The sequence below is a fragment of the Phycodurus eques genome, chromosome 11 (assembly GCF_024500275.1).
Source record: "Phycodurus eques isolate BA_2022a chromosome 11, UOR_Pequ_1.1, whole genome shotgun sequence".
NCBI classification, from domain to species: Eukaryota; Metazoa; Chordata; class Actinopteri; order Syngnathiformes; family Syngnathidae; genus Phycodurus; species Phycodurus eques.
The window spans coordinates 13069628-13095710 of record NC_084535.1 but is presented as its reverse complement, the minus strand read 5'-3'; the positions used below and the strand labels follow the sequence as shown (position 1 = coordinate 13095710).

General features: G+C 41.7%; 1 protein-coding gene across 4 annotated transcripts in view; it reads right to left on the bottom strand.

Moving 5' to 3' along the window:
- Positions 1 to 26083, bottom strand: part of wdfy4 (WDFY family member 4) — a 51058-nt gene that overhangs the window by 20017 nt on the left and 4958 nt on the right. For 2 of the 4 annotated variants that reach the window (XM_061689457.1, XM_061689460.1), the window contains exons 4-42: positions 25722 to 25831; positions 25161 to 25286; positions 24877 to 25066; positions 23892 to 24081; positions 23543 to 23703; positions 22389 to 22621; positions 22174 to 22313; positions 19157 to 19287; positions 18854 to 18955; positions 18347 to 18537; positions 16527 to 17218; positions 16350 to 16443; positions 16065 to 16279; positions 15880 to 15974; positions 14798 to 15026; positions 14627 to 14703; positions 14321 to 14539; positions 13965 to 14143; positions 13647 to 13878; positions 12585 to 12730; positions 12402 to 12513; positions 12124 to 12314; positions 10647 to 10799; positions 10496 to 10569; positions 10017 to 10178; positions 9104 to 9198; positions 8930 to 9026; positions 8621 to 8823; positions 7492 to 7658; positions 6979 to 7098; positions 6733 to 6894; positions 6498 to 6656; positions 6089 to 6215; positions 5833 to 5996; positions 5116 to 5354; positions 4886 to 5007; positions 4594 to 4785; positions 2692 to 2801; positions 519 to 596 (exon numbers count right to left, since the gene is read on the bottom strand). In XM_061689457.1, the coding sequence (XP_061545441.1) occupies positions 519 to 596; positions 2692 to 2801; positions 4594 to 4785; positions 4886 to 5007; positions 5116 to 5354; positions 5833 to 5996; positions 6089 to 6215; positions 6498 to 6656; positions 6733 to 6894; positions 6979 to 7098; positions 7492 to 7658; positions 8621 to 8823; positions 8930 to 9026; positions 9104 to 9198; positions 10017 to 10178; positions 10496 to 10569; positions 10647 to 10799; positions 12124 to 12314; positions 12402 to 12513; positions 12585 to 12730; positions 13647 to 13878; positions 13965 to 14143; positions 14321 to 14539; positions 14627 to 14703; positions 14798 to 15026; positions 15880 to 15974; positions 16065 to 16279; positions 16350 to 16443; positions 16527 to 17218; positions 18347 to 18537; positions 18854 to 18955; positions 19157 to 19287; positions 22174 to 22313; positions 22389 to 22621; positions 23543 to 23703; positions 23892 to 24081; positions 24877 to 25066; positions 25161 to 25286; positions 25722 to 25831 (6479 nt within the window). The remainder of the gene's footprint in view (positions 1 to 518; positions 597 to 2691; positions 2802 to 4593; positions 4786 to 4885; positions 5008 to 5115; positions 5355 to 5832; positions 5997 to 6088; positions 6216 to 6497; positions 6657 to 6732; positions 6895 to 6978; positions 7099 to 7491; positions 7659 to 8620; positions 8824 to 8929; positions 9027 to 9103; positions 9199 to 10016; positions 10179 to 10495; positions 10570 to 10646; positions 10800 to 12123; positions 12315 to 12401; positions 12514 to 12584; positions 12731 to 13646; positions 13879 to 13964; positions 14144 to 14320; positions 14540 to 14626; positions 14704 to 14797; positions 15027 to 15879; positions 15975 to 16064; positions 16280 to 16349; positions 16444 to 16526; positions 17219 to 18346; positions 18538 to 18853; positions 18956 to 19156; positions 19288 to 22173; positions 22314 to 22388; positions 22622 to 23542; positions 23704 to 23891; positions 24082 to 24876; positions 25067 to 25160; positions 25287 to 25721; positions 25832 to 26083) is intronic. The other 2 variants (XM_061689459.1, XM_061689458.1) reach the window with 2 other exon arrangements.

Genomic DNA, 26083 nt, shown 5'->3' with positions numbered 1-26083 from the left:
CATATTATGAATGGCGGCACGGTGTATGACTGTTTAGAGCGTCTGCCTCACAGTTCTGAGGTCCGGGGTTCAATCCCCGGCCCCGCCTGTGTGGAGTTTGCATGTTCTCCCCGTGCCTGCGTGGGTTTTCTCTAGGCACTCCGGTTTTTTTTTCTTCCCACATCCCAAAAACATGCATGGTAGGTTGATTGAAGACTAAGTTGCTCGTAGGTGTGAATGTGAGTGCGAAAGGTTGTTTGTTTGTATGTGCCCTGCGATTGGCTGGCAACCAGTTCAGGGTGTACTCCTCCTGCCCGATGATAGCTGGGATAGGCTCCAGCACGCCCGCGACCCTAGTGCCGAGAAGCGGCTCAGAAAATGAATGGATGGATGGATATTATAAATGTATGCCGCCATCTAGAGGTTATGAAAAAGCTGGGGTTTTCCAGAATTTTGAGTTCAACTTTCGGGGTGCGCATTATACACGGGAAATTACAGTATTTCAAGACACATACTGTACAAGACTATTTTCTTCAAACCTGTAAGTGGTTTGTCCTCAAATTCTCAAACATGCTGTTGCCCCTTTGTCGGTGCGACTCCATGTAAGACAGAAACTCCTGCAAAAGGACAAGCAAAATAGTGCAATCATTCCTCCTTCCACGCACACAGAGATTGTATATTCATATTGTTATTTCCTCATGCAATTACAATGCATTCATACAATTACATTGGCTCTAAATTGCATTCACGGGGGCCAAATAAGCTAGTGGCTACAGACTTACAATAACCCCTGTCTGAGAATGTAATCCTTTGTTGGTGTGATCTAATTAACATAAACATTAATATCACAGAGCCACAGCCCAGTAGGGGGCAAGGTAAATGTGTGTGTGTCGATTAAAAGAGAAAAGAAAAAATAACAAGCGGAGCTGTGTTGACACTGCAGGATGCTCATGTTGAGCAGACACACAGGGATCATATTCGCACTGTTAACTGCTTCATTAAGCTTATCATCACAGCAGTGTTCGCTGAGAGACGAGTGAAACAACATGTGTCCATCCTCACTGCTGACCCACGACGGCCATTTAACTGAAGGAATGAACACACAGCCTCTCTTTATGCACTCTTATTTACAGATGCTATTTCTGTGTTTTGGGGTATAACTTCGTAAATGAACAGCAAAACTATACACAGAAAAAAAGACAAAAGAAAATAAAACAAAAAAAGCAAAAATTAAACTCATTTCGAAATAAACCCAAGACAATCAAGTTTTGATTTGACAAGCCTGCTGAAGAATGAAAATGGCGTAGTGTGTCTTTCGAAATGTTGTGCAGTGGAAGACAGCGAGAAGTAATGCGAGGCGGATTATGAAAATATTACAGAGAGGAGAGTAATAATGAAGTTTGCAAACTGGAGCCGTGGCATTCCAGATAAACAGCAAGTCATCTTGCAATTTCATTCCTTCAATTGGACAAACATAAGTAATATATAGCATTAATTACACTATTTAGCAGATAGGAGACTCATTGGCTTTTAAATGCTGCATTAAATACATAACTCATCCCTTCCCGCTGCAATTAACATTCGAACATCACACTCATTTCCATTTTAATGACTTCCCAACAATACGCCATCTTTGATGATAAGGCAACATAATGTCAACTTCATTCTGGGCTGGTAGGGAATGTGTAATGAACTTAACGTGATCATTAGCGCTGTTAATTATCTTCGTAATATGAGGACACAGATATGATTATGGAAACGGCATTCACTGATGAAATAATTCTTTGGAAGGCTTTCATTGAGACTGCCTATCAGTCACTATATTCCCACTCAATACCTACAGAAGGTTTTAAGACTGTTTTTTGTTCAATGTACTGTACAGTAATGTTAATATCTGAGGCGGGAAAACGATGTACAGCACACTGTAGTTCTGCATTACCGTGGATCCCGAACCTTGCCAAATAAAGGCCACAAGTTGATGATCCAGAAATTAATTATTGTCTCACTCTTTTCTTTGTGAGGCTGGGTGTAAACTGGCTGAACGTTCCAACGATCTGTCTATTAGTTTTGAAGAAAATCTTAGAGCAGCTCAGAGTGACGTGGAAAAAAGTGCGGGGAAACGTACCTCCTGCTTCTTCTAACACGGCAAAACAATTCATCACACTGTCTGATAGCCTGTCAGATACTGATATGATAAAGAATAACATCAAATGAATAATGTTTTCATCAGATTGCCACTACTATAATTGCCAACCCAATTTCAGCGGGCAGGAGATGTCCGCAACACACACACACACACACACACACTTTGCAGGGTTGGGGCAGACACAGACGCTGTAATTTCATGCCTGTGTGCCTGAGTAATATGTCCTCGCTCCCTGCTCCAGATGGCTCAACGTCTTAAGCGTTGTGGGGGAACTAATGATGTGGACCACGTGTTTCGGGGGAAAAACAACAATAAACGTGTCTTTAACCTTCATCGGCAAACAGCGTGTTGCGTCGAATGTTCTTGTGGATGAGCCGAGCCGATATCAATTACTATGCCCACTCAGGGGCGATCAGCTGCGATCATCCAAATCCATTTTAAGAAATGATAAAAACACTCCCACAGGGCTGGATGGCTCACGGTACAAATACAGCAGCGAGTGACTTTGGAATGAGTGTCGGTTGATTCATGTAGAGTCTTATTAATGAGAGGATGCGAGTGTGTACCTCCACTGTCACTGTCTCCTTGTCTTGTCTCCCCATAGCTGAGCGAACTGCACTGTTGATCATGTCAAGCGTCTTGTGAGGGCTGTGGGCTGTCGCTTGCTTGTGATTCTCTGTGAGGGTGTTATACACACAAATGTGAAGTGTCAACTACACAACGTGAAAGTGCACGTATCTATGGGTCAGTCTGACAGTATTGAGCAGCTGATTTAGCAACAGGCTTTCTTTTGCCATGCTAAAATTTTTCAAACACTTTTCAAAATGGAAAATACAATCTTTCCTATATGTAAACTTAATATCTGTTTAACCCCATTCTTACAAAATGTGCTATCTGAAAAGAAATGTGCAATATTCAGCGAGTGATGTAAATTTATTTTCTTGCATTTCTCTACTCACACTACACATATAGCAGACTACTTATTATTTTATTAGCTTGTGTTGAACTATACAGTTTTAAGATGAGACTGATATGGGACCACATTATCATATCTTATGTTTTCATGTTATTTTTTATTATTATATATTTATTACTATTTTATTCTATTACTTCATAATGATTTGCCTTGTATTGCATCATTTATTAACATGACATTATTTATTGTACTGTATTATAGTGCAACCACTGTATTGTATCTTTTTTTAAGCCCGTTCATATAGTATTGTAACATTTCGAATACAATGAAATAATGTGCTGAATAAAATAAACAATTAACAAATATTATGAATAAATAAATACATTTAAGCAATTTGGACAATACCGTGTGTGTGTTGTGTGTGTGTGCAAGACTGTGTGCGGATGCAGGCGTTTGAAACTGTGCCCCTCTGACAAAATCCCTGGCCCCAGCCCCGCCGCCCAGTAAAATTGGTCTAAAAGCGCCACGGTATACAGCAGGGATCACCAAAATGTTGGCCGCAGGCACCAGGCAGCCCCCAAGGACCACATGAATAGTTCCCCGGCCTGTCATAAAAATAGCTCACTGGTGAGATATGCTTATTTTGTTTTGTGTTGCTATTTAAAAAAAAATTGAAAATAATGCCACTTATCAGTGAGCTGTTTTGACGTAATGACATAATTTTTTTGTTTTAAACTACTGTAGTATAGTTCAAACTGGTCAGTATTGTAGTGCATGTCCAAATCAAAGTGTTCGTGGAGACAAGCTCGGAGGCGCAATGACAATGAGATGATTTACCCCACATAATGTTATCAAATTTGTTATTTCAGAAGTGTGTATGAAACATATGGCATACAATATCTCTTATTATATGTTATCATATCTAATTACATAGTAAGGTATTATATCACATTGAATGGATTATGTCTTATTTTATGGTGTCATTTCATATACATGTTTTATTGGAGCATCCATCCATTTTCTGAGCCGCTTATCATCACAAGGGTCGCGGGAGTGCTGGAGCCCATCCCAGCTATCATCGGGCAGGAGGAGTACACCCTGAACTGGTTGCCAGCCAATCACAGGGCACACATAAACAAACAACCATTCGCACTCACATTCACACCTACGGGCAATTTAGAGTCTTCAATCAACCTACCATGCATGTTTTTGGGATGTGGGAGGAAACCCACGCAGGCACGGGGAGAACATGTAACCACCACACAGGCGGGGCCGGGGATTGAACCCCAGTCCTCAGAACTGTGAGACAGACGCTCTAACCAGTCGTCCACCGTGCTGTCTTATTGGAGCATATCTAATTTTAATCATAGCGTAACGCATAATATTGCATCTTCCTAACTAATAGTACTGTATTGTAGCACATCATATACGTATCAAAACATTGTACAGTATTTATTATATTTCATAGTATTATATCTATTATAAAATTTTATTCACATTATATATTTTTTGTTTTGTAATTATATTATAATGATGCATCGTAAGAGCTAACCAGAGTGCAGCAGCCAGGCTTTGTGTGCCGTCTCCTCCCACAATGGGCTGATGTCAGTCATATTCACAGTTGCCCTCTCAGCAGTGTGGCTGGCTGAGATCTCAATCTTGTACGCTTCTTCTAGGGTGTGCCGTCGCTCATTCATCACCTTGGACCAGCAGGCTTTTGCCAAGGACACCAGCTCTCTGTCATCTGAGACACAAATAAATGCAAATTTCTCTCAAAAGCATTAAAAAAGAAAAAGTTCGAATACACAGAGAAAAATGTCGTGCTTAAGTGTTGAATTTCATACCAATAGGAAATTCTGCCCCAGATTCTATGACCACTTCATGTTGTGTTTTGGTGGGGAACAGGTTGGCGAAAACCTTCCTGTTGTGCACTTTTTTAGTTCCACATGTAAAACCTTCGGGGTAACTTCATTAAAAAACAAAATAAAAACAAAACAAAAAAGATTGCATCAGTTTAAATATCAATGTTTACACGTGTGCAAATTTGTGTCCCTGCACCAGAGTTTAGTCTTACCTGCCAGATCCAATCAATAGTAGACAATGAAGAAAACATGTGATAAAGTTCACGTTTGAATTGTAAGTTGCCAAGAGAACGTCCCAGCGATCATTGATTGTTTGTAATGTGTTAATGATGCCCTTCAACTCAGCTCTGGAATGTCGGGGTTGGGACAGGAAGTAGAGCAGGACCTTATTTGTGCAGGAGTAGAGAGCTGAGACTGTCTTCTCCTTGTGAGTTTGGCCTGTTTCCAGGGCCTAAATTATAAAGAAATAGTGCTGGTCAGAATGAAATATCAGAGGTACTTCATTCTTTCCTGTTATGTATCACAATAGATAGTAGATTTAATGAACTAAATATGATGTAAATTAAGTTACTTTGCAATGTATGCTTCCAGTGTTCTCAATAGAAAATATCAGAAACTATTAAGGTACAATTACACATTTTACATTTCTTTTCAACTTCACTTTCAAGGTTGCATAGGCTTCCTACACATTTGGGAGAACATTTCCCTTTAGCAAATAAAATGTAACATTAATGCATTTGTGGAATTATTTCATGTAAACAGATGTTCAGATTGACGCTTACAGAAATCCTGCAAATGCAATATGTTTCTTTTAATGCTTCGGTGTGCTGGTCTTAGCATGCTGAATACAGCGTGACATGGTTTGTCCACAGCTGAGTGTTTAGATAAGGAGCATGAGCATACAGTATGTTTGTGTGCGCTCATCTCACCACAACAATCTGATCTGCAAGGAAGTTGAGCAAAGTCTCTGAGGCCCCCAGGAATGTTCCGCTGTAAAGTGCCTGTACCAGAACCTTACTGAAGAGCAGCACATTACCCATTAACGTGCACATCTGGTCTGCAGGTCTCTTGTCTTTGGAGCCTAAATTATATTCTGTATTGTAATACCATATTACATTTGGATACAAAAATAAATGAATAAACAGGTACATTTAGGAATAAAGATAATGTACATGCTCATGTTACCTTGTGATATGAGGTGAGTGTTGTTTTCTTTATCATTGCTGAATATGTAGATGACGTCCATGATGAACTCCAGCAGCTCAGTCTGGAAACTCTGCCTCTGCTCCATCGTTGCACCATCTGGACAGAACTATAATATTTATGAGTATTATTATATTTTAGAACTTCCTGCAACATGAGACTGGAAAATGCTCAACACAGCCATTCTGTGTTTATTCTTTCTTCTAAGTACAGTAATTCCATCATAAGTGCCAATGCTCTGCCCTATTTAATCGGTACCTAAGCAAATAGTGGCACCTTCTGGAGAAATAATAGTTTTGCAGGTTTAACATGCAACAAAAAGTGTACACATAATGTATGGCTGTGATTTTCAGAGCAATAGCTTGCTATTGTATCATTTGTGTTTATTTACCTCCACCAGTAACACTAAAGGATGTGTGTTGCTGTTGCCAGACACATTGAGAAGACTGTCCATCAGCAGAATACGGATAAAGTCACATACTGGCTTCCTCGGTGAATGAATTCTGAGTTCATCCTCACATTCGGTTATTCTACACAGCTCAAGTTCACCCTGAAAAAAGGCCACAATCAGCCAAAAAGACCAGGTACAAATGACATAGAAAATAAAGCAAATTTAAAGCACAGACCTCAGCACTTTGCCAGGGGAACATAACGGCAACAAGTGCATGGAGGAACACTGTGGATGCCCACAGTGGGTCTCGGGGTCGAAGGTTATGCAGTAGGCAGAAGAACTGCATCACATTGGCTAGGAGCTGCAACGCCCATGATGCATCAGTGCATGGTCGGTGCTTTGTTCGAAAGATAGTCTGTCATTGATTCAACTTAAAATGTAATTCAGAAGTAACAAATAGTTGCATTTTTAATGTTTTTACTTGCGTGATGATGATTTTGACCAGTTCGAGTATTAATGTTGCGGCCTCCACACAGAGCTGTGGGGCGGGAGTGTGTGCTTGGCTGTCAATCAATGACTGGAGGGAGTCATCCAAGTTCACCTGTACATTACATGTGGCAGGATTTGGATGTCATCAACAAATATATCATCAATCCATTGATCCATTTTCTATAGCACTTCCTCATTGGGGTCGAGGATGAGCTAGAGCTGAGTGATCATCTGAAACTTGGACTTGTCCCCAGTCAATGGCGTGGCGCATATAGACAAACAACCATTCACATTTTTAGAGTTTTTTTAGAGTATTCAATTAACCTAACATGGCATATTTTGGAAGGTGGGAAGAAGCCGCAGTCGCCGGTGAAAACACTGGCCACTGCACACAGGAGTGCTTGAGCCAAGATTCAAACCCAACACCTACGGACTGTGAGGCAGATGCGCTGACCACTATTTACTGTGCTGCCCCATTTATGTCAATCCAAGCAAAAATACTCACCTCTCTGTCTGCAGAGTGGCTGACCCTCCTTCCAAGCAGCAGAGCAGCCAAAGCTTCATAGACTTGCGGCAGCTGAAAATGTCTGACCAGAAGACCTTGGAGAACATCAAAACCAGGGCATGCAGCACTGGAACATTCATATGACCAAGAGTGAGCACGAAGGTTGTCTGGGGGGAAAAGGAAAACAAGGGATATGCTAATTTTGGGTCACACATTTTCCTGGCCACGTGTTGCCAGAGTTTTTAGGGCACATAACTGCCCCTTAACTATTAAAATGGCCAACCAAGGGGTGATGTACCTGGGCCTCTAGACAGAGAAAAATGACTACATCACGAGTCAAACAGGCACAATCGAAGGAAAATAATTCAGATAAAGAACTTTAAAAAAAAAAAAAAAAAAAAAAAAAGGTATACTGTAAAATAGACCATGGAATTAAAAACAATGCTGTCGACTGGATCTGTGGGGCACTGGTAATGTTGCAAAAAATTTTAATTTTAATTTTGAAAACACCCATCCATCCATTATCTTTACTACTTCTCCTCACTAGGGTCGCGGGCTGCTGGAGCCTATCCCAGCTATCTTCGGGCAGGAGCCGGGGTACGCCCTGAACCGGTCGCCAGTAAATCGCAGGGCACATAGAAACAAATGACCATTCACACTCACACCTACGGGCAATTTAGAGTCTTCAATCAACCTACCACGCATGTTTTTAGGATGTGGGTGGAAACCGGTGTGCCCGGAGAAAACCCACCCAGGGAATAACAGGCAAACTCCACACAGGCGGGGCCGGGATTTTAACCTCAGTCCTCAGAACGGTGATGGAGATGTGCTAACCAGTCATTCACTGTGCCGGCATTTTGAAAACATTCAACGGAAATTAAAATCAGTATACAGAAAATATGTGTAGCCTATTCAATGTTGATATCTGTGATGTAAAAAAACAAAACAAAACCAAAACATTAAATTTGTATGGAGATTTAACCAAATTCCCCAACTAAAATTTTACCAGCTGTTTTCTGCTCCTTTGCGACCCTATGCTCCACACGCATTCTTATCAAAACAAAAATCTAATGAAAAAAGCCGCAATTGTATTCATCTGATTTCTAGTAATTATTGAACTAATATGTACTCATAATGACAAAGGGCTCCTTCATGCAGTCTATGAGGCTTCCGGGGAGCACCGCCTCCCTGAAGTTGCTCTGGTGCGTCGGACAGGAAAGGAAGCGTGTGAGCAGGATGAGACCCAGTTTCACAGTGGAAGAGTGAAGGTGCGGCTTCAGGAAGAGCAGGAACCAATCGATGCCCAGGACATCATAGACTGTATTCTGCTGACTTACGGCGAACAAGACAGCACAAGTTACAGTTTCTTCCATGACATTATGGCAAATTTGATTACATCCTGTTTTGGTTTTGCAAAGCAGTAACACATGGAACTTACTCTTTGATCAGAGGGCTGTCTGAGCTGAGGATGTCACAAAGAACAAGTAACAGCTGGTTGCGGATCCACATGAGGCTGACGGGAGCAGAACCTTTAACTAAGATAACATAGATTAGGCATCTGGGTCATTACAAGTCAGAAGGTGTCTTTCGTGAAGAGGTTGTCATGTGTTACCTTCTGTATCTTGGGAAAGATCACAGTCAGACATGCCATGGCTTTCAACCGCATTACGAAGAGGAGGGAGTGTGTAGATCAGGAAGAGCCCAAGTCTGACAAAATATGCAACAGTTTTCACACAGACTGGCCATCAACGATAGCTTTTTATCTTACAGAATCAGAGGTCTCCAACCTTTTACACTAAGAGAGAAAAAATAAAAGCAGCTGAGAGCAACTTGTGTTTAATTTATACAGCTTCTAACATTTACAGTACTTGTACAGTAGTATAACAGATTGTCAACCAAACACATAATGTAATGTATATTGTGGTAATTTGAGGTGGGATTGTCTGAATTGTAAAACACCAAGAGGCTGAACCTAGCTCCCTGTTGGAGACCCTTGTTCCAAATTATTCCAACTGACCACAACGTAAGGTGCACAGACACAATCTACAATATCTACACTACTAGAGTTTTGTATCCAAAACTTCATCCTGGTTATTTTCGATTAGCAAAGTCAGAAAGAGGAAACATGTACAATATGTAGATTGCAGTGTGGTACAATTTGACTGCATCACGCTGATCTGATGTCACTGTAATGAAGCTAAATATCACACCATAACATAATATTGCGGCCAGTGAGTATACGTATACTGTATATATATACACAATGCTATTTTCCTAAAAAGAGCTAGTTTATAGGACGGGGAGGGTGAATCAAAACATTTCATTTTTCGGGAAGAAAGTTAAACAATGACCTAAAACTCAGAATAAAGCTCCACAATTTCTAAGCTGTCATCGGATGGGTGACAAATCATCAGTATATCCCCACTTATGGTTTATCATGTCATTCTACACAAAACTGAACTAACGATGGCCATTTATAATGATATATTGTGAAAACATCCAGTTAGCATGCGTTCAGGTAGTACCTGCTTATATCCAGAGGAGTGATGTGAGCGTTCAGGAGGCATGTGATGACACAAGAAACAACCTTGACTTTTTGATAAGTCACAGAAGGGTCACACAGCTCAAACAGCAGATATGGTAACACGCCCATTCTGCACATGACCGCTGCAATCCTGCTCTCATTGCTGAGGATACAGAGATAACGTCTGTCACATTCTGTTTTATTTACAGTGAATCTTATTCAATTCAGTCCAGGCTCTTCTGTCACACAGACTGTAAACCTATCTCTGGTGGACTTTCCCATGATCCACAAGCATGATATTAATGACAGGCTTCTGCAAAATGTTGACAGTGTAGACGACAAGATTTGCTGTCAATGCCGAATAAGAGTCTCTTAATTTCAGTGTCCAGTAGTTGCATAACTTGTCATCATGTGAGTAAATCATAAGATTTTATTAATGCTGTGTTGCCTGGTAACATGGTGAGTGACCATGGAAACTACCTTGGGGACTTCAAGATCTCTGCAAAGTGGCCCAGGACTGAGATATCCAGATTTTCAGACGTGTTCTTCCACACCTGACAAGATGAGACAGTGTAAGTCATGGATTTGTATGATATTCCTTAGACCAGTAGGGTTATCTTTAAATGTGTACCTCCAGGTCCAATAGCAGATCCTGGAAAGCAGCTTCGTTCTGCAGACAGTCCGAGCCACAGCTAAGCTCCATGGAACTCGAGAGGTACAGAATCAACTGAAAGGTTCTGTGGCGGACCAGATTACGCTTCATTTTCAGCAAGAAAGCAAGCAGCTGGTAGAGAGTAAAATTATATGTAAGAAATGGAATGTAAATTTGAGCTACCGTAGTTTCACGAAACTAAGGCGCACTTAAAAGTCTTAAAATTCCTCCAAAATGAACAGGGCGCCCTATAATGCGGCACGCCGTATGTGTGCACCGAGTTCCAACATCTATAAATGTTGTTGTGTGATGAGCGCTCCGCTTGACTTTTTTATTTATTTATTTTATTTTTTTTTAGCATTTCCTGCCGACACGCTTCTTACACAGAGGAAAACGGACGTGGCTGAGCACAGGGGAAGGGTGTGTGAAGTAGGTTTGTTTTTTTGTTTTTGGTTTTTTTTACCGCTTGACTGACTGGGAGCATTTCCGGGGTGTGCATTCTGCAAAACAACATTGGTTTGGCTAAGGACCCCCAAAAATGTCAGCTACGAAGAGAGACGCTTACGAAGCACAGTTTAAACTGCAAGCTATCAGTTGCGCGGAGGAACATGGGAATCGACCAGTCATGAGAGAATTCAAGATCAACGAATCCATGGTTCACAAGTGGAGGAAGCAGGAAAACGAGCTTCGCCAAGTCAAGAAGACGAAGCTGAGTTTCCGCGGAAAAAAAAGAAAAACAAAACGCGGAAACAAGGCGAGGTGGCCGGAGTTGGAAGACCAACTCGAGCAATGGATTAGTGAGCAAAGAACAGCCGGGAGAATCGTCTCTACAGTCACCATTCGACTGAGTGCAATAACCCGGGGCTTGCCATCATTCTGGGAGGCTTGACGAACCGCTGGACATCCGTGAAAACAGGGCGTTCAAAGTGAAGTGAGCGGCGTAGGAGCCATGGATGACAGATGGCGAACACAGCTTTACTAAGACTTACTAAGAGTTACGCCACAATTTGTAAATGGATTGTGGATGCTGGGGCTAACGTGTCTGCTTGCACTGTTGTTCGAGCTTTCGCACGGCAACGAGACTGACTCGAACCTGGCATGTTTGATTGAGAACTTGCCCAGCTGTTCATTTTGGTTGATGAGGACTTTGATGGATTTGTGGATGAGGATTGATCAAAAAAAAAAAAAGAATGTGAGCACATTGTTAAATACTTCAATAAAGTACAACCGAACTCAGTTTTGCTCCCACTGTCTTTTTAAAAACATTGTTTTAGCGTGCATGCATGCTACCGTATGTTTTAAGCTAGCGTATGTTTGACCATGCCTGCGTCCAATCGTACGGTGCGTCTTATGTATGTGTTAAATACAGAAATAGACCCCGTAACTGAGACTGCGCCTTTCAATACGGTGCACCCTATGGTCGTGAAAATACGGTACTTAGTTATTTGGAACAGACCTTGTAACCGCAGATGCGGTTCATTTCCTGCTGCATGGCAGAATTCGTTTCCAGAACAGAGAGAAGCACCTTAACCGCTGCATACAGGGAGCTGTCATCTGCTGCCATTGCAATTAGACTGAGAACAACTGCAGGCCCACCCACATACAGAAACCCATCAGAGGCTCTTCTGGGGATGAATGTGCGGACACCTACAATAAAGAGGTAATGTGCTTTAAAATGCACTTGCAGGAATTCAAGAAACTTTACATTAAAAATAAATAATGTACATTACTCACCAAAATGTCCAATCAGTGCTGCTCCTATAGTGCGTGCAGTGCCGCTCAGGTGCTGACTGATGTTATGAGCCAGGAACACTGGAGTGGACTGGTCTCGAGAGGTTATCCCTAGCTGGAATTAGATGGATGACTTTTATAATGTACCTAAAAGCAAATGGGTATTAAAGACAGGACTGGCCGCACCTCTTTAGCAATCAGTCTGCAGTCCACCTCATTGTAGTTCTCTCTGATGTGCACAACAGTTGTTAATGTGGAAACTGCTAGGTTGATACCAAACGTAATCCTCTCCTCAGGAACCAACCGGAGAGGGAAAGACTCTGCTTCTGGATCTGGGAACAAATGAGGGGAAATAAAACCAGTTCTGAAAGATAAATAAATTGGATTAAAGTAATCAGTCTTGAGCTGTTGAGTATAAAAAGGATAAAAAGTTATATAATGAATCAAATAAAACAATTAGGATATGGGACATACCGATATTCCCATTATAAACCTCTCCAATATACCCAGATTGTTCACTTTGTTGTGCTCATTTTGGACCAGCCTATAAGCATTTGTTTTATAAATTGTTACTCTCCACACCAAAGTAATTGTAGTGAGAATTGCATACACTTGTATATGTTACTGTAAACTGTTGTCTTCATAAATTAACTAAAAGAAAACAAGTGATGTTAAACGTGTTTTGACTTAATGAGCATGATGCAGGGTTAGCCTGTAAAGATCCCAATTTACTTTTTACTAAAAATATCCAGATTTTCCACATTGTGGGACTAATGAAGCTTTATTCTTTATTCTACTGTAACCGACAGTCATGATGTGACCCAGGAATGTCAAACTCATTTTTGTCGCGGGCCACGTTGTAGTTATGGCTTCCCTCGTCTCATATATTGTCTCATATAATGACATATACACAACAAATGGATGGATAACTAGCTTTAAAATCAGAAGCCAATAAAAAATGTTCAACTATTATTACAGTTATTTCAAAAAGGTGATTGGTAACATAAAATGCTTGCAATATCTCAACATTATACGAGACACCAATTTTGGTATTTTCACAAGAAACATGAAGTCGACATGATTTGCTTTCGCGGGCCACATAAAATTATGTTGCGGGCCGGATCCGGCCCCTGGGCCACCAGTTTGACACCTGTGATGTAACCGAAAATAAGTCTAATTTTTTTCATGGAAAGTTAGTTAATCAAGAAAGAAATGCTAAAATAAATGGACACAATGTCATACACTTGCCTTTGTTACGCAAAGCCAGATAGTTGCCCAGATAGGCAGTTCCTTGAGAGTATATGACACCTACAAGCTCAGGGCTCAAAGCCTTCTCAAAAAGGTAAGACGGTCCAATACGCCACACCAGAGCAGCGTGGTCCTTCCAAAGAGACGGCGTTCCGATCAATGCGTACACGTCAATAACAGCCGTGGGGTCCATGTAGACACACTTTCCAGGAAACGGCTGAATATATTTCATCTGATTGAGAACATACAGTATGTTTAATTCATTTTATTATATGTCAGCTCTCTCTATGTATATCGCGCTCTCTCTAGTCGTCACACCTTTTCAGTCCCTAGTACTTTGCAATTAAAGTAGGCGGAAGCCATGCAGCTCTTTTTTACATCTTTGGCCATGACCACAACAAGATGGTGCCACTGACCCGGGACCAGCAAGCTGGAGCAACGAAACCTCAGCGAGGTGGGCAAAGTGGTCGGGGTGCTCACCTCTGGCTCCATCATATCTATTTTCCAACGTGATGAAAGACATTCAAACAGTCGACGTTACATAGAGAAAACCGGTGATGGACCGATGATACAGGGTTAATAGCGTAACAATGTTTAAATGGACAGTTTTGAAGAGCTATTGTGACAGGTATGTACAGTACATTACAAATAATCCAAACCTGTATATTTCTTACCTAAGTAAGTAAAGGCTTCCTCCTCAGTGGAGAGGACCAAACAGCCATCATAGGCTGAGAAGGAGACAGAGAAACAGATGTATTGTTGCTCTGTCCGCGACATGTGCCGAACAACCGTCAGTAGTCTGATTGGGTGGGAATCACACGCTGAACTAAACCTGTTGATCTGAAACCAGCAGGAAAAGGAAAGACCGGCTGTGGGAGGGAAACCACGGCAGTCTAACGAAACAAACAGAAAGCGATGATAAGAAGACATCTTGCTTTAATTTATTAATACATGCGTCTGTTGAACATTTGGACTCTTACCTCCTCCTATTCCACCAGTTGAGATAGAATCGGCTGTTACGCCCTTCACTGTGGCCAGTGAAGGCAGGAAAAGGCAGCTGCAAAGCACAACAATGTGGCAGCATTTAATCAATTTATTAATCAGACATATTCTCATACAATTAATGGGATCTAGCTCAGGTAACGTCTCACCCGTAGCCACTCTCACTCATGTCAAACTCTACAAAGGCCGGTGTAGCGGAGATCCGATGTGGCCGAAAGGTGCGGGGTGACGTCATGGACACCACACTGATGATCTGGTGAGCAGGAATGGTGGAACCAGCAGAAGATTTGTTGCAAGTCGTAGACTGTAACACGCTGAAGTTACGCTTTAGTGTCTTAGCTGATGACCCTGTTATTGTGTCTGCCTTTGTGCTGAGATCTGGAGGAAACAACAGGAAAGAAAACCTAGTGTTACTGTGTTTGAAACAGCAAATCAAAATGGAGATTGCCACAATGTATCCCACACACCACCTTGAATGCATTCCAATATAGCACATTAGAGTGTGATTGTTCTACCTAATAGGGAAGTTACTGTATCGGGAACGGTATCGCCTGCGGGATGTTCATTTACTCAACTGTAGTTGGGGGATGTCGATTTTATTTGTACAAATGAATTTAAAAAATGTATTAAATAATATTACTGTTGTGTGTATTATAATTTATGCCAAGTGACAGTGAAATCCAAAACTAAATTAAAAAATAGGACTGTTATGGAGAAATGTAGAGAAACTGCAAGAACTGAGGCACACTGGGCAGAACAAAACTAAATCACTTAGCTCACCAGAAACTAAAAAATGGACATACACAACACTGTGGAGTGACTACATTCTAGAGTCTATGAAAATACTAACTGCCTTTAAAGATGGCATCTCCTCATAATGCAAGATCATATTTGAGACTGCTTATGGAACTCGTTTACAACAGCTCAACACACAGTCATCTGAAAAACTGTTTATGTACCTCAGTGCTGCTGTTTTTGGTTACCAAAGCAGTTCAACTGGGATCAGCAGTTAACTAATGTCTGTGTGTGAACATTAAAGCTTATTATCTGAAATACCTGAGCCTAAGCTTTTTTCATCATGGAAAAGGGAGGTGTTTATGTATTTCAGTGGATGACCCCACTCGGCGAATAATTGGCGCATGGCTTCTATTATAGGGACTAATACTATTTGAGGAAATGCAATATACTGTATGTTAAATATAAAGCAAATATGTTCTCAAAAGTATAGTACCAGCTGCTTCTCCTGTTGTGGGGCATTGTGGTTTTGATGGCACTCCAGTCTTGTCTGCCAAGCACATAAGAGGGTCTGCTAAACACAGAAATTTTCTGAAAAAGACAGAAACAAAGTGATCAAATATTTTTGGCTCAAATGTCGGGAAATATTGAAAAGATTATTTCAGACAAGACGTATTTAACCTGAAGTCTGAAGTTGTAATGGCTTGGGAGGAGAGCCTTTCCAGGATCCGTGTAACAGTTAGATGTAACGGGTCCTTTGGAGTGAGCAGCATACTGCGACAGTGGGTCAGGAGTGTGGAGAGAAGCCCCCCCTCACACATGATCTGACGATTTCGTTCTGATTCAACCGCTGACTGAATGTGGTTCGCCACTGCAAGCTGGACCTCCATTGAAAGCTGAGAAAGAAGGAGCGGAATTAAGTAGAGATGTTGCATGGCCTTGTGACATCATGGTTGAAAAAAATACCTGTATGTCCTCGGGTGTAAAGATGAATGGAAGGAGAGTCATGATGACTCGAATAGCTCCAGGGTGAAGAATAACATGATCACAAGTGAACCTACTGTACGTCAAAGAGAAAATCTTGTTAACGCATGTCAAATCTTCCTCCAACAACTTGTGTATGACGTGAGTGAAAAGCACCACCTCGACTGGGACTCTAAAACTGTGGAGATGTTCGTTCCTGTGGTTCTACAAGTCTCCTGCTGCACTGGCCCCACGTGGGCAGGAGGTGACATTGAATGCATCCCTTCATGCCGTACTGTTCCAGTTAGTTTCTTTCGGTCTCCTTCACACCCATTCTCAGGTTCTAGGCCAAAACTAAAATCGAGAGGGGAGTGGAGGCCTGTAGCAAAGTGATCAAGATAGGAAAGGAGCCTAATGCAAATCTGAAGAGTGACAGAAAGTTTGACAGATGGGGAGGAGTGACATGCAGGCGCCTCTTCTGCTAACTCAACAAACTGATGGAAGCTTCTTCCAAGAAGCTGGTGGTCTTCTACAGTATTGATAAAGCATCCCTCGTCTGGCTCCCACCTGCTCCTCTCAGAGTGGAAGCAGCCCAGCTGGAGGAGAGCCTCAGCCATCTTCTCGTAAAAGCCGCCAGTCTGAAAAAAGTGTGCATTCACCGCGTGCAGATGCACAGCGGAGAACAAGATGTGGAGGGCGAGAAGGAGGAGGTCGAGCAACTGTTGATGACCGACAGACCGCCACACTTCTCCCCGTGGAGGGTCGGCCAGAGCACCTTCCATGTCGAGCACGAGTGAGAGCAGTCCAGTGAAGCCGCCGGCCCGTCGGAAAGCGTCGAAGCTATTTGGACTCTCCAGCACCTTCAACATAGACTGACGTCCAGGAAAGAGACATTTGACAAAAAGAGCTGGTGAGCAGTTGGATAAATAGTCTGGTAGACAGAAAGTTTTCAAAACGAGCTGCAGTCAATTAAAACATTGCGATGAAAAATAGATGAAACATATAGATATATCATAAATCATTTCTGGTAATAGTTTTTGGAGGTCAACTAAATCAGATTATCTTAATTTAATTTGGTGAGCTAATCCATCAGGTAGGTAAAGTGTGAGGCACAACGCAGGGGCAAATGCGATTAAGTGAAACCGGAGTAATCACAATGGCTCTGAACACTTGGCAGCACGGGTCAGAGCCAATCTGATTGCCACCTGCTTTAACCACGTTAGCACAAACAGCACACAGCACAAGAATCACACACCAGCCGACGCACACACAATATCTGCAAGTAAGAGCGCCTCTCATTGCCATCTATAAAAATCTGACTCATACAGTAGGTCTGTAACCTCCATCCATCCATCCATTTTCTGAGCTGTTTATCTTCACAAGGGTCACGGGAGTGCTCTAGCCTATCCCAGCTATCATCGGGCAGAAGGCGGGGTGGACCCTGAACTGGTTGCCAGCCAATCGCAGGGCACACAAACAAACAACCATTCGCACTCACATTCACACCTACGGGCAATTTAGAGTCTTCAATTAACCTACCATGCATGTTTTTGGGATGTGGGAGGAAACCGGAGTGCCTGGAGAAAACCCACGCAGGCACATGGAGAACATGCAAACTCAACACCGGTGGGGCTGGGGATTGAACCCCGGTCCTCAGAACTGTGAGGCAGACACTCTAACCAATCGTCCACCGTGCCGCCGTGTGTAACCTTGTTAAGCCTAATCAGATCTCAGGCCTATTCACCGATCGGATAGCAGCACCGCACAATGCTGCTGGGCTAATCAAATCGGTCCAGAGTTAACAGCTAAACCTGGTTTAGCAAATCAATCTGCTTTGTCAATAATCTAATCAGCTTCCCGCATGTAAAGAAAATAAATTCACTTGCTAATTATATTTCAAGTGCATTACAATTTGTTATGATTTGATGTGAGATGAGGACTACAAGCTGAGATCATGCAAGGATCGGTGTCTCATTTGGGTGCATGTTGGGAGCGAGTACCTGTAAGATGTCCCGCTTCAAAGTCAGCTCATGTTGTGTGGAAGAGCAGAGCGCTCCTATGGCAGTACTCATGAACTCCTCGGGGTTCAGCTCGGCAAGATGCTCCAAAATGCATAGAGTGGGACCTCGATACTGAGCTTCATCCATGAAGATCTTAATGTAAGGAACCATACCAAGCTCTCGCACTGAAACTGAAACATGAAAGTAAATAACTGAGTTAAAAGAGTACTGAATGACCAATGTGCGTTTTAGCAATCCATAAGACGTTCGGCCATGACACTTTCGCTGTATGTGAATTAGTAAATGTAAACTTTAAACCTGTAAATCCTAATGATTAAATTGTCACAAATGAATTGTGCAGTAATAAATGACTGAATAATTGATCAAACCAATCATGGTTAACAAATGCTGTTAGCCATTTTGTAATGCATTTATTCAAATGGGCTTTTCTATCAAAATTTTGTCAAATAAGGTGATGTTTAAAGGGTCGAGTGGAACATTTTCTACCTGTGTGTTTGATTGAGCGCAGAGTAAGGGCAGACACAACTTGCAGCATACGAGTAGTGAGTAACTTGTCGCCATCCTCTGCGTGTGGCTGGTGCTCTGCATCTAAGGAACACAAGACCAAGTGCTTCAGAGTCGACATACAGGACAAGAAGAGTTCCTAATTGTATGTTAAAATGACTCATAATGACAGACACATGCAGTGAATCCTTGTTGTACATGTTGCTCAATGCACAACCATGCACTGCTGGCTATAAAGTGTACTCAAATGACACCAGGGAGTGAGTCACATATGTTGTCTCCTACATAATTGTGGAGAGGAGACAACTCCAGCCTTCCGGATGATCTTTGCTCTCCTGCGAAGTTCCCCGAGCAGCAACTCCAAGAGGCCCCAGTCACTCAGCACCTCAGTGAGCATGCCACTGTGCACCGTCATCCTACAAACGAGACCAACATCTCATTATGTCTCCATTCTCAAAGATAGCTATGGTTTCATTATTACTGTTGTTGTAATTTGCAGTAGTTTAGAACTGCACGGCTTCATAGTATGCAAACCACTACTACAACCACAACCATAAACCACTGCAGCCACTAACACAGGGTAGCTACAGGTTTAAGGAAGCCAAATGAAAGACTTTTTACAAAATTTTGAAGGTCAGTTCAAGCAAATATATGACCTCTTGGAGTGGTTGAAATGGGCTCTATATTATAAGAACTTTTGCAATGTTTGATATTCCAAACATTATTTTACACTTCAGACTCTGTGAGTCCTTGGATGCACATGTCATGGATGAGTACCGATGAGTCCCTGCAAGTTATCATCAAGGAATACAGATACAGTTATCCTTCGCTATATCACGGTACTTGCTTTACAGTTGTTACTTTATTTTTCATACTGTTTGTACAATATTTTTGTGTCTTCCATTGCTCTTGCGCTCTCTCAATATATTATATGTGTTTAGGACTGTCACGATAGCAAATTTTGTAAGACGATATATTTTCCCCAAACTATCACGACAAACGATAGAATGGTTGATGTTTTTTATGCCACTGATAATACTGATAATATATAACACGCTCATTTAGTTTAGCCCAGCGAACACACACGATGTCCTAATTTCCATTTTCATACCTCTTATTTTCTCTCTTTCGTTTACCCGTAGTGTTATTTTCTTGTTGTAGTTTGCAGTTGGAGTTGTGTGTTTCATTAAATCCATCCATTTTCTGAGCCGCTTATCCTCACTAGGGTCGCGGGCGCGCTGGAGCCTATTCCAGCTGTCATCGGGCAGGAGGCGGGGTACACCCTGAACTGGTTGCCAGCCAATCGCAGGGCACATACAAACAGACAACCATTCGCACTCACAGTCATGCCTACGGGCAATTTAGAGTCTCCAATTTATGCATGTTTTTGGGATGTGGGAGGAAACCGGAGTGCCCGGAGAAAACCCACGCAGGCACGGGGAGAACATGCAAACTCCACACAGGCGGGGCCGGGGATTGAACCCGGGTCCTCAGAACTGTGAGGCTGACGCTCTAACCAGTCGGCCACCGTGCCGCCTGTTTAATTAAATATACCATAAAATTCCACTCATGGTCATATCTTGTGTGTGTTCTGAATTTGAGTAAACCTTTGTAACCTAGGACTCAAAATGTCGTAGAATGTAGCAACCTACAGATCATGAGACTGATTTAAAAAGGTTTGTCGTCATTTCGCCTAAAGTTAAACTTGAAAAATTTGACGTGGTGCCCTTTTCGAGACATTAGTTGGATTTTAACAATCAAATCAAATTTTACGATAAACCGGAAGTAAGGCAATCCTAAATTAATTACAATTCTTATTTCATACATATTTGCTACAGATTTATACCCGAAACACCTTCAATATATTGAGAGATCTAGAGCAATGAAGAACACAAAAATATTGTACAAAGAGTATTAAAAACTAGCTAGTTAAACTAATGTTTAACTAGCTTTAAACATTCACACAAATAACAAATAGAGTAACAACTGTATTAACACTTACAAAAAAAATTCAGCGATACAGCAGGACCGCAAAGTATGAATCGCCATATAGCGGTGGTTTACTGTATACAGTATGATTAGTTGTGGAGGTGTACTTAATGTTGTGGCCGGTGAATGCACAAAGTTCTCAATAACCACATTAACAATTGATGATGTAACTCAATTTTTAAGAAGATTAAGTGGCATTACAGGAGTGGGATCATCATAGCTTAAGTATATTTTCCAGCATAAATCAAGTTGTTTAACAGATGTATTAGACCACCACAAAATACTCTCTCAGGTTCATGCCACAGCTGCGTTTCACAGCATTGGTAACTCCTGAAATTACTTATTTTTTGACTTCAAGATTGAAGTCGGCGGCAGTGTGAACGACTGGTAAGCACATCTGCCTCAAAGTTCTAAGGACGCGGGTTCAAATCCGGCCTCGCCTGTGTAGAGTTTGCATGTTCTCCCCATGCCAGCGTGGGTTTTCTCTGGGTACTCTGGTTTCCTCCCACATTCCAAAAACATGCATTGTAGGTTAAGTGAAGACTCTAAATTGCCCGTAGGTGTGAAAGTGAGTGCGAATGGTTGTTTGTTTATATGCGCCCTGCGATTGGCTGGTGACAGTCCAGGGTGTACCCCGGCTTTCGCCCAGAGTCAGCTGGGATAGGCTCCAGCACGCCCGGGACCCAAGTGAGGATTAGCGGTATCGAAAATGCATTAATGAATGAAGATTGGAACCTTCTGGCTCACCACAATGTTCGTATACTTTTAGTAGGCAATTGTCCAACGAGTCTTTGTAAGACAAAGATGTCAAATTTAACGGGATTAAGAGTTCCAGTGACCCTTGCTTGATGAACATGTGTTTTGGCAAATATTTTTCTGACAGAATAAGTAAGGAAGCAATGTTGTCTTTGTGGGTTTTTATTATAAAAAAGAAGAAATCTTTGCAAAGAGAGGAAAAGGTACAAATCGTCACGAGTTGTTAGCCCTTACTGAAGCGCAAGCAAAGAAACACCTTCGCTATATAAAAGTGAGAGAGTCAGAGAAGGAAAGAAAACAATTACCTTTGTCCAGCTGCACTCAAATTTATTTTTATCGGAATGGGTACATGCAGAGACTAAGAAAAAAAGCAAGTAGTCACAACATGGCTTGTGACACACATAAGTACTGTGCTGACTAAGAGCTATGGAACATGTGAAGGTTGTATAAAACTAATAGAAGTAATATGTGGTATATATGAAACATAAATTTTCCAACTCATGTTTGTCCGAATATGTTTGTCTTTATAGTGTATTTTCCAAAGTAGCGCTGCTTACCTGTGAAAACTTGTAAGAGTTGCCACTCCAAATTCAGTTCCCACCACTCCAACAGCCAGTGAACCTGAGAAGCTCTGCTTCAGGATGCCCAGCACTATGCGTAGAGCCTCATGGGGGATGTAGTTTATCTTGAAGATTACCTAGAGGAGACCCAGCATTGGCTCAGTACTGGCGGAGAAATCACACATACAGAAAAACTATGTGAAAGGACTTACCATCTCAAGCATTGAAAAGAACATAGTTTGGACCGCTGCTGGTTTGCGGCACACGCATGCGGCTAATTGGGCCATCGTCTGGGCGGTCCACTCCAGGAGGAAGAAATTGGATTTGTCTCTCTCCCAAATCATCTGAAGCGTTCTTAGGATCTGGCAGCACAGCAGTGAATCCTCCGATTGCAGCAAGGAGGCCTGCAGCAGATGGAAGGCAGGCAAGTTCTTTACTGATGAACCTGAAACAAAAAGTTAAGAATTGACATTAAAAAAATGCATCAGTACTGGTTATGTCATATTTATTTCAATGAGGAGCTGCGCAAGGTTAATATAGTCAAAAGAGTTTATTAATAAAATCTTTCTGTAATATTTTCTCTGGCAAGGTCAATTTAATAGAGAAAGCACAACCAATATGTTACAACGAACGGTTGACATCAAGCAGACGCTCAATATTGCAAACAAATCAAGTTGCACATATATGGATAGATTGAAAACAAACACCATAACACATACAGTATGAATACAAATGAAAAAGAGCATAATCTGCCTTGATGTAGTTTGTTTGCAACCTTGTCAAAATATGAACATGGAAGGTATTAAATTTAGCCAGAAAACACACTGGAGTGTGTTGTGGATAAATATAGAGCTGCTTAGTAATAGGATTCATGTTCACGCTTAAGTTAAATTGGATCACAACCAAATAAGATCAAGAGGAGACTCCACGATCCCTGTGCTGGAAAGAGAGCTTCTCCTTCATGTGATGGATGGCTGTGTGTGTGTGTGTGTGTGTGTGTGTGTGCGCAGGTGTGTGTGTGTGTGTCACATTTGTGAGTCTTGGCTCTGGGGGGGTGTGTGGACCCATGATAGATGGCCGCTTGTTGTAGGCCAGTGGTGAATAGATGTGGGGCATCCTAACACTGTTATAAGGGAAGCTGCCACTTCATCATCCCAGACATAATCACCTCAGCTTCCTGTTAAGCCGCGGCACATGGCATGCCACAGTGGGGTACAGTTGGGGGCAGTGGAGCGTGAAGGCGAGCAGTTGCAACGGTATAAAAGAGGAATCAAGTGAGCAGACGCCCATTCCAAGTCAAATGAAATGATGGACTTGAGCATGTGAGTAGGTAGGTGACAAAGCAGGACGTTACGTTGTGCCTTACCTTTGTTGAGGGACGGCTCAAATTTAAAGCCTGGAGGCTGAGGGTGGCTGACACAAAGAACCACTTTGAGCTCCGTTTTGCCAAGCAGGGTGAATGAGGCAATGAGCGCCAGCAGCTCCTCCACAGGCTGGAACTGATCCTCTGACACGCCTCCTTCACAACTTTCATGGAATGACCAGCAATTATAAAAAAAGAATGAATGGAAAAACTCAAAGGGCAAATCACGATATAAATTTATGAGATTGTAATTTTTTTTCACACCTTGAAATTCCACATTATTGCGGGTAATGTGGAATTGATCACCGCTAAAATAAATTCTACATGGGCTGAAATAAAACAATCATCTCACCGTTTAAGAATGTTCTCAAGGGCTTTATAGCCATTGTGGGAGTCAAACTCGGTGAAGAGGGCTGGATTGAGAGGGTATGTGTCTCGAATGAAGCTGAACACAGCCACGGCCACCTCAGCTAATAGCGGGCCAGACACCCCTGAGTTGATGCGCAACAGATTCTGGATGCAGATGCGAACGCAGTTCTTCCCTAAGGAGGAAGCCAGTGTGATTCTCATTTGTAAAATGTTCATTTAAAATCAAATCAGTTACAAATGTTGATACAACTATTACAATATAGCACTTCATTTGAACAGTAACAATACTCAGTTGGTACTCCTGCAGAATTCAATAAAACCCAAAAGAAAATCTGTTTTAAAAAAAAATTTAAATAACGGCATCTGCATTAAGGGGGGGCCGACTGGTTCTGCAGCAGGAAAATTATCCAAAACATACCAAGAAGCCAACTTCTGAATGGCTTACATTCACAAAATGAAGGTTTTGGTGTGACCTAGACAAAGTCTGGTCTCCAATTGCAATGTTGTGGCATGACCTTAATAAGGCCTTTCAGGTTCGAAAAACCCTCCAGTACTGCTGAATTAAAACAATTCAGCAAGGAAGAGTGGGCCAAAGTATCTCCTCAGAGACGTGAAAGACTCATTTTCAGTTATAGAAAATGCTTGATTTCAGTTGTTGCTGCTGAGGGTGGCCCAACTGGTCTTTAGGTTTAGGGGGCAATTACTTATTCACACAGGACCATGTAGTTTGTGATATTTTATTTCTTTAATAAATAAATAAAAATCATTACAAAACGGTGTTTTATGATTACTTTGGTTATCTTTGTCTGATAGTTACATTTAGATGATGATCTTAAATATTAACGTGAGAAAACTATGCAAGAAGAAGAAGAAGAATTTGAGAAGGGGGCAAATACTTTTTCATGGCACTGTATTTAATTATTTTGAGTGTAAAATAGAAGCATAAGTAACTTCAGCAGTTGGCTCACCGAGCAGGTTTGGAACAGTGTTCCTAGTGGCTACAGCAGAAACCACTTTAAGGAACCGGGAGGCCTGATGCCTCCATGAGATGCAGGTCTGGTCCCAAAGTGATGTAAGTCCGATGATAAGGCACTGCAGCTCCTGGGTCTCTACCAGCCGCTCTACATTCCCTGGCCACCTACATAGTTGAAGGAGAACCTAAAAAATATGGAAGTATTTGAGGAGTATTATGAAGAGTAGTCTAAAGTCATAAACACACTAATGTCAGGGGGAGGAGTAAAGTCATGTTCACCTGTGTTAGAGGCTCCTGAAAGCTCTCTTTCATGGTTAAGTCCTCCTTTGGTGGGATACACACGAGCAGGTACAAACATTTCACAAGAACAGCAGGAAGTCCTGGATTTATAGATGATAATGTCACCTACAAATACAAATGTAGTGTTAAGGAATCCAAACTTTTTTTTTTATTGATTGTATGCATTTGTCGACTGATAAATTATATCTGATTAGGGTGACGATATGTGTGATGCTGCTAGAATGAATATAGAGGTACACTGACTGGACAATTCATTAGGTACACCTGGACAATCTATGAATTTTCAATCCAAGTTCTTGCATTGGACAATAACTAAACTGTCACTGTGGTTTTCACTTCTTTAATGCATTGTTTCCATTTAAATGTCTACTCTGCAAATGCTTCATTTTGCGTCGTGTAAAAACAACCTGACTTGCATTGTATTCGATTGTGCAATTTTATCACATAAATAAATGTCTGGTGGTTGTATTTTAACTTCCGTGAATAAGGAAGTCATCTCTCTCAGATGATGTACGCAAACAAGGAACTCAATAAACTCACCGAGCTGTCAGCAGTTAGCAGCAACAGAGATTTCAGCAGCAGCCATCCTGGACTGCCTGTCTCCTTGTGTTCCCTCTGGAAGAATCGCACAACTTCCTCACGGGCGTCCTCTAAGAACACAAAAGACTCAACGTGACATAAAAATAATACACAAAGCATATTCTTTCAGAGGACTCCTTCAAATATAGAAGAAACAGAATGGCTTTTGCAATAACTTAAAAAAAGAAACAGCTATGGTAAAAAGCTCTCATTTAGAGAAAAACAAAGCCAGGAGGAGTATGTTGGGACTTCCTAAAAAGGTAGAAATGTTTTCGCAACAGGTTCAAGATTCCAGAAGCTTTGTTGTCAATTCAGCAGTTATG